General features: G+C 56.9%; 1 protein-coding gene across 4 annotated transcripts; it reads left to right on the top strand.

The window, feature by feature from the left end:
- The first annotated feature begins 753 nt into the window (after positions 1-753).
- Positions 754-7,226, top strand: TMEM92 (transmembrane protein 92). 4 transcript variants are annotated; one of them, XM_017642419.3, is made up of 6 exons: positions 1,524-1,603; positions 2,388-2,457; positions 5,043-5,068; positions 5,983-6,057; positions 6,207-6,402; positions 6,629-7,226. In XM_017642419.3, exons 2-6 carry the CDS (start codon positions 2,389-2,391, stop codon positions 6,740-6,742), a joined length of 480 nt encoding a protein of 159 aa, XP_017497908.2. In that variant the 5' UTR covers positions 1,524-1,603; position 2,388; the 3' UTR covers positions 6,743-7,226. The 4 variants fall into 4 exon arrangements, with proteins under 4 accessions (XP_073091561.1, XP_073091562.1, XP_017497908.2 ...); XM_073235460.1 differs by lacking the exon at positions 6,207-6,402 and having other exon boundaries at positions 754-1,603; XM_017642420.3 differs by lacking the exon at positions 1,524-1,603 and having other exon boundaries at positions 1,631-2,457; positions 6,288-6,402.
- The last annotated feature ends 822 nt before the right edge of the window (positions 7,227-8,048 follow it).

The following is an 8,048-nucleotide window of genomic DNA, read 5'->3' as shown; positions in this document are numbered from 1 at the left end:
CCACAGGCCCCCTAGACTCTGCCTTGTGAGAGCCTCACCTTTCCTCACATTGGGGAGATGTGGGGCAGTAGGTGGAGTAGCTGTTCTCAAATATCTGTTCCTATGACATGTTAGGGATATGGGTAGGGTTGCCAGATTTAACACATAAAAACACAGGACACACAGTTAAATTTGAATTTCAGACAATCAACAAATTTTAGCATAAGTATGTCCCAAATATTACATGGGACAGATTCATACTAGAAAATTATTCATTGTTTATCTGAAATTCAAATTTAACTGGGCATCCTGTATTTTGTCTGGCAACCCTAGATCTGTGTCAGGTGGATTCCAGAGAGCCAGAGCAGAGAATGCCAGCCTCCTGCCCCTCCTCAGAGCACTGGTGCCTGCCTGGTCCCTTCACTTCCCATGTCTGCCCCTCAGGCTCCTCCATGCCCCTCTCAGCACCATCATTTCACTTCTTATATCTTCCTCCCCTAAGCTCACCCACCTTCCTCTCCCCTAGGGGCCACACCTCTGTAGGGCTCCAAGCCTGGGCAGAGTGGCAGGAGGTGTGAGAGAGACACCCCAGGCCTTGAGTGTTGCCACCATGGGGACAGGAGGGCCGTGGGAGAAGGCTCCAGCACTCTCTGGCTAGGTCCCCCCCATGGAGGGGTGGGCTGGGTCCAGAGCCAACGACAGGGGGAGGAGCGAAGAGGTGCCCCCACTTCTCTTCTCCAAGCTTAGATTCACCAGGAACTGCAACCAGAGTTGGCATTCTCTATAGCCAGACCTCAATTCCACTTGGATCAGCCAACTGGAAGATTCTGTCCTTCGGGGCTGAAGAGGGCCAAGAGATAATGAGAAACAGAGACAGGGAGAGTGGGAGAGAGAAAGTCCAGGGAGAGATACACTGAGAGAGAGACCAGGAGAGTACGTGAGAAACAGGCACGGAGACAGGGAGACACAGGACCAAACCAGAGACACGGGAAATGGAAAGAGAGAGAGGAAAACAGACTTCTACTGAGACAAACGGAGATTAACAAAGAGAATAGAGATGGGAAAACAGGCAAACACAGAAATGAAGAAAAGCTGCGCAGGGACACAGACGGAGAGAAACCGAAACAGGAGACAGACTAGGAGGGACGCAGAGACACGGGAAGGTCACACACAGAAATGACACGGCTGGAAGCGATGACAAACAGATAAAGAGAAAGCGGTGTGAGAAAAAGAGGAGGACGGCCGTCTTTTCCCACTAAATGGGGCATCTTTTTCAGTGGCAAAATCACATTTGAGCTGCAGCCGGAGACGTCTACCTACCTAAGAACTGAGCCTTTCCGGAGCCCTCCCCTTCCCCCAGGCAGGCAGCAGCCCCTCCTTCCCGTCTCGCCCACTCCCCAAGGGCTTGAGCTCCAACCCTTCGACCCCGATACGGTCTCAACTGCGTTTGAGCGTCTGGCTCTCACCCCGCGCCTGTCATCCACCGAGACCGCCTCCCATGGGGCCCACCAGCCAGGCCCACTGGAAGGCAGCTCGGGGAGACCCCGCCCCAGGTCCGGGCTTCACGTCACCTAACACGGGGGAATCCCGCTTTGAGCGATGCTGCCGCCTACCGGCCGGACCGGTAAGCACTGCGCGCCTCGAAGGCTGGGCTCGGCCGCGAGGGTCGGAATCCGGCTCCTCCCAGGCGGCACCGCCCCCGCGGGGTCTTTTCAGGAATCCGGATGGGCCGGCTCGCCAGCGCCCCAGCCCGCCTGGCCGCCGGTCTACCCCAGCTGCTTACCCGGGGGGCAAGTCTCTGAACCCTGGGGCATTAATTTCCCCTGCAGTCACTGGAGGAAGTGTACCAACACCTCTTCCCGGGATTTCAAGGGAGTTGTAAAAATGTACCAGTGCTGTGTTCCTGAAATCGGCAAGGGTGTCCCTCCCTCCCTTTTGGGCCAAAATAAAAGGGGGGTGCCACCCCCCATACAGCCCCCTCAGTCCTCTCCAGTTCCCTTCCTCCGCTCTTCCTCTGTCCCCACGAAGTCCAGGTGGGAAGGGACTTCCAGTGGGCCGCCTTTTGCCTGCATCCCCTCCGCCAGCCGCGCCGACTCCCTCCCTTCAGCCTGGGACCACTTCGGGGTGGCGGAGTTGGTGGTTGGGAAGGAGTGGCTCAGCAGTCTTGAACTGACGTGACAATTTTTCCTAATCAGTTAATCTACCTCTCAGTTGCCAAAACCCAAGGCAGACCCCTTTCCCTCCCTTCCCCTCCTCCTTCCTCCCTTCCCCAAGCCCTGCCCTTCCCGGGTGCCTAAGCTCCGCCTCCACCCTGAGGCGGGCCCCATAGGTAGAGAGACTTGGGAGAGGTCGCGGCCCCGCCTCTCCCCTCCTCCCTGCACACGGAAGCTCTGTGGCCCCCATGCCAGGATGGACGACACCTGGGTTCCCGGGCCCCTACCCACCGTGCTGCTTGTTCTGCTGGCCGGCCTTCAACAGGTGAGCGTTTGGGAGGTAAAGCTGTAGAACTTTCTGAGCCCCTATCCTTGTGGGTCAGGGACCTGCTTCTGGAGCTCGGTCAGCACCTTCCATTGTAAGGATTTCCTCGTGACCACACACAATTAGCAACTTCGTTTGTCTTTTTGCCTGGGAGGCGAAGGTGGGGGTCCGGAGGCAACCGTGAAAAGGTCTGGTTTCCTTCACCTTGGGGAGATTCTGCTGTGGGACCTGGCCCCTGCCCACCACTGTCTGACACCTAGCGCCTCTCTGTGAATGGAGACTTTGACCCTTCTGTTAGCCTTGGTTCGCCCTTCCCACTCCTTTCCACTACGTCTGTCTGAAAGCTGGCACTAGCAAGGACGGGAGGTCTGGACACCTGGCCAGCCTGGCTCCCTAGTGCTGTTCCTCCAGTGCTGGGTGACCTTGAGGAAGTCCTAGCCCTCTCTGGGACTGTTTGTCTGCTGTGCCCCAGGGGAAAGGTGGCTTCCTTATCCCCTTGTGGAGGAGTGGGTTTAAGATTCCGGCCTGTAGAGGAATTGGTCTGGCTGCCTGACGTGGGTTGACCTCTGAAATCCGTGGTTCTGAGTAGTGGGACAGGGTTTGAGCACTCACCCACTCTCCCTCCCGTTCTCCCACTTAACCTCTAAAATTGATGGGGCAGGTCTGCCAGTCCTGGGATGGGAGATTATCCTGGAAGCTAACATGGGTCTAGAACACCGATCTTTAGCTTTTGTTTAAGAATCTGTTAGGTGTTAATAAGCTTTGCAGAAAAATCAAGAGGAGAAGAGAAGTGCTTTGAGGGAGTAGATGTAATTTTAAATTGCGTACGTTCTGGTCCCACTCTCCCAGAACAGGGCACATGTCTGCCCCGGAAGCCCTGGTCCCCCTGTCTCAACTAGGCAGTAAGTTAGCGCCAGCACTACGCTGAGCATCCTCTTGTTAATCCCTCCCAACAACTCCAGGGTCAAGCGGATAATGCCCCCAATTCACATGTAAGCTGAGGTTCTCCAGAATCCCACTGATGCTTGATAAAACTCAGGCCCTGAGCCACCTCAGGCAAGACCACCCTCTGCTTAAAATGAGGGAAGAGAATCTGTGAGATCTGTCCCTCCCAAACAGGAACTCTGGATTAATTTATTAAACCTATTTATTATCTGTCCTTTTTGGTTGGGGGCCAGGAAGGAGTGGGGGAGGGAACACGGAGGGCCTGGACCCCTTGGTCTGTAGTCGCCTCTGTGTGCTGTGTGGCTCTCACCCTTTCTGGGCCAACCTGCAGAGGTTCATTCTTACTCCAGTCCCTACTGGCCAAGGCTTGTGAGAAGGTCTCAGCATGGGACTTAGCACAGAAAAGTGGAATCAGCCCAGCTGTCATTGGTAGTCTTAGCTTTAGTGTTATTAGCAGTTGAAATGTGATTGAATTTCAGGTAAAGTATAAAGATATGGTGGTCTTGCCAAAATTGGCGTCTTATTCTTCCACCATGGTTGTTTTTCCACCGGTGTGGGGTGGGGTGACAGATAAGCTTCCCTTTGGCTCCCACCCCTGCCCCAGTGTTCCTCTCCCACAGTCTGGGAGCAGCCAGGATGAAATGAAACAAGGTAATTCTTCATTCACCAGTATTGTCTCTGTTGGGTTTTCAACAGTGATGGGACAGACAAAAATCCATGCCCTCCTGGGGTTTACATTCTTTGGAGGAGACAATGAACCAGATAAAGGAAAATATATAGTCTGTTAGATGTTGATAAGAGCTTTGCAGAAAAATCAAGCACAGTGAGGGGAGGAAGAATGCTTTGGGGGAATAGATGTAATTTTAAATCGTGGTCAGAGAGGAGCCAGCCTTGCAGATACCTGGGGGAAGCATGTTCCAAGCAGGGCTGTTAATTGGGTTAAATTCTGCAGTGATATCCTGGATATATTAGTGTATCTTTGGGGATATACTAGCCACAAAGAACTAGTGCAGAAGGGGAAAGGAGGGAAGGAGGAGCTGATTCCAAAGCTTCACAGAGCAAGGAACCCTCCAGGCAGGATCTGACAGATGAATGGGGGGTTCAGCAGACCATGAAGGCATGGGCAGGAGGGCCTGCCCCTGCATGCAGGTGTAGAACAGACAGGTGTGTGCAAGGGGCGAGGGGATGGGTTGGGGGGCAGCTAAGGATGGTCGCTGGGCATCAACTATGGGGAACAACTGAAGGGGGCTTCCAGCAGGTTGCAGGGAATCAGATTTGCAGTATAGCAACTTGCCTTCCGTATCAGCAGTGATTTGGATGGGCTGGAGGGGAGTCCTGGCACCTTGGACCCCAGACTTGGTGGGCATAGAAAGGAGGTGGATTGGAAGGGTGGGCAGAAGGGATGAGCTAACAGACCTGAGGGCAGTATGGGGGTGGCGAGGAGAGGAGGGTGAGCGGGGGGCACCAGATGCCAGCTGGGCCTCCAGCCATTGAGCTGAGGAACGTGCTGGAGTGAGGTGGGAGAACGGGCTTGGGGGAAGATGCTGACCCACTGCTGGCTGTCAAGGTCCTGGGTAGCATCTGGGTGGAGATGCCACCTCCAGATTCATGACTCCTAACCTCTGCTTTTTCCTCCCCAGGCTGCAGCCAAATGTGGTCTCTTCTTGTAAGTGTGAGATTTGGGCTATAGCTTTCAGTCTGGGGAGATCGCCCCCAAATCCTGCCTTGCTTGCTTCACAGGAGCGGGGGGCAGGAGAACATGTCATCCTCACCCGCTCCCCTTCCTGCCAGAAACCATCCCCCTACTCCCATCCCAGAGAAGGAGATCCAGCCCCTCCCCCCTCGCCCAGCCGAGCCTGGGGCACTTTCCCCATGTTACTGCAGCCTCGGGCCATCTTCCCTCTGAGGGTGCCCCCGGGGTGGGCGGGCAGGGAGCCTGTGCTGACCTTAACACAGAAATGCCCAAAGGCCTGAGCACAGTGAGGGGCCCAGGGAGGTGGCCTCTGGACAGAAAAGCATTTCTACCATGTCAGCATTGGCTGTGCCGGGAGCATTCCTCTTGCCCACCTCTTACTCCCTGGGCACCAGCAAGAGGCCCTCAAGAGAGTCCTTGGCACTCCCCTCTGCCCCCTCGCTGCATCTCCTTGGGGTGATGTAGCCACTGCAATACCCAATCCCCACACCTGCCCAATGAGGTTGACAGGACATTGATGACACCCATCTTAGAGGTGAGGAAAGTGAGGTCCAGTAAGGGGCACAACTTGCCACAAGGGCACAAGGCCAGTGGTGAGAGGATCCTGGACCCCAGGTCCTGAATCCCAGCCTCAGGGGGGGGTTTCTGGAAAGATGGCAGAAAAGGAGGGCACTGTGGTGGCTTCTCATGTAGGAGTCACCTACATGTGATACGACTGAATGGCCCGAGTCCCTGCTTCAGGTCCTCCCATTGAACCTGGGGGGTCCTACTTCCAGCCCACCCCACCGGGGCTGTGGCTCAGGCCCTGAGTGTATGGGCGGGTTTGGGGGAGGCTGGGGTCCTTCCGCCTCCCACGGTGGTGCCAACAACCTCTCTTTGCCTCCCAGCACCTGCCCCCAAGGATACAAATGCTGCGGCGAGAACTGCTGCCGGGACATGGAGCTCTACTCCAGCCCCTTGAGGTGAGCCCCACTGGCCCAGTGTTCCGAGGGGCCCGGGCCACAAGGACAGACAGGACTTCTGCCAGGGGGCCGGTGTAGGTCAGGGAGGGAGGGTGGGCGGTGGGGACGGCCTGGAGCCTCAGGGAGGTGTCGGTGGTTCCTCACCCCAGGATCTTCGTCATCATCTTCCTCACCGTCCTGCCCCTCTTGTGCATCTGCGGCCTGGCCAAGCGCTTCTGTCGCAACTGCAGACAGCAAGAGCAGGACTCCCCGGTGGATCCTGAGGGCCCCTTGGAACAGCCCTCCGTTGCCCCCCCAGAGAGGGTCAGACCATCCATCTCTGACCCCCCACCCCCCTACAGCGAGGTGGGTGTCTGTCCCAGTCCCTACTCTGCTTCTTGGCCAGCCGTACCTCCCTATTATCCAGAGTTTTAGAGCAACGCCTCGCAGTGGAGGCCCTCCTTACGCCAGGCCCCTGGACCCTAGGGAGGGCTCTGCAGCCACCATTGGGTCGTCCCTCTCCCTGGTAAAGATGTCATAGCGCCTGGCTGGTGCCAGGCCCTAGAAGACCCTGTATCCCTTTTTCCTGCAGGTTATTCTGAAGCCAGTCCTGGACCTGCCCCCTACGGAGCCGCCCCCTCCCTACAGCTTCAGGCCAGAGGAATATGCTGGGGTACGCAGGGGCATTGACAACCCAGCCTTCTGAGTCACGTGCTGCCCGGAATCCTGCCCTCGGCCACCTTCTCCCCAGTGCCTCCTGGATCAAGCCAGAGACTTGTGAGACTCCTGTAATGCCGCCCATCCTGCCACGTCTCGGGCCGTTCTTGGATTTAACTTATTGCTTCTCCTGCCCCTCTTCACCCCAGTTGCCTCCCTTGTCTTGAGGGCTGGGCAGTGACAGTGTCCACCCTCCCACCCCATCCCAAGTTAGAGGCTGCCAGGAGGAAAATCTTGACAGCTGATGGTGCCCAACGGTGGTATAGGGCTCCTCTGAGGACTGAAGAGAGCCCCATTTCTGGAGGTGTACAAATATTGACGGGACAGCCGGCTCTGAGAAGTTGTGGAGGGCACTTCTGCACCATGGGGGTTAGGAACTGTGTGAGCTCTGAGGCATTTCCAATGCTACCTGAATAGAGAACACCCCATTGTAGCCCCACCCGGCTCATGTACCTACTAAATTTTAGCTGATTTTTGCTGAGAGTCTGCCTCTGGCTGTGGGGAGGTGAGCCCAGGCACTGCGGGAGTCTGGTGGGGGGAGGGGAGGGGTCACTGTGCCCAGCATCTCACCAGTGATGAGCCCTCCAGGGAGATCCCGGAGGACGTCCGTCTGTGGGCCGCCTCCCAGCAGAGGATCTTTGCCGGTACTTTGACCTCTGGCTCCTTGAGGTCTCGGTGCCAGAGAGTCTGGACGGTGATGGGGAAGGGACCATTCTTTCCTTCCCCATCCCATTCTCCCTCTGGTTTCCCAGGAGACACAGTGCTCAGCTCCCTCACTTTCTCACCAGGTGGAGGGGGCAGAGCAGAGGGGAGTGGGGGGTCTGGCCACCTGTGGGGCATGGCCTTTGGAGACCCTGATCCACTCTACCTGGAATCTCCTGGGGGAGGGGGAGAGAGCAGATCCTTCTGCCTCTTCCAGCCCTGCGGTGATTCCTGTGGTTCAGTGGTTCTAAGGCTCTGCCATCTCAGCCGCATCTGTGAGGTTAACCCCAAGAGGAAGGAAGCACACACCACTGTAGCATGGGAGAGCACCTGACGGCGCCTTGGTCCCCATGGGGGCCTACCGCCAAGTGGGGCGTGGGGAGGCTGGCATGGGGGCTGCAGAGTGAGAGAGACCCCTGCACCAGTGTTTCGGGCCTCAGGCAGGGCTGGGCTCCTCTGCCCTGACCCTGCCTTTGCACATCTGTTCTGCAGCCCATGAAAGCTGACCTTCCTCTGCAGCAACACCGCTGGCCGAGCTTGGGAGGAGTGGAGGTAGGACTGGCCATGGTTTGCTGGCGGGGATGCTCCTCCAG

This window comes from Manis javanica, chromosome 4, assembly GCF_040802235.1.
Source record: "Manis javanica isolate MJ-LG chromosome 4, MJ_LKY, whole genome shotgun sequence".
NCBI lineage: Eukaryota > Metazoa > Chordata > Mammalia > Pholidota > Manidae > Manis > Manis javanica.
The sequence above is the reverse complement of the archived record's forward strand: the minus strand, read 5'-3'. Positions and strand labels throughout refer to the sequence as shown.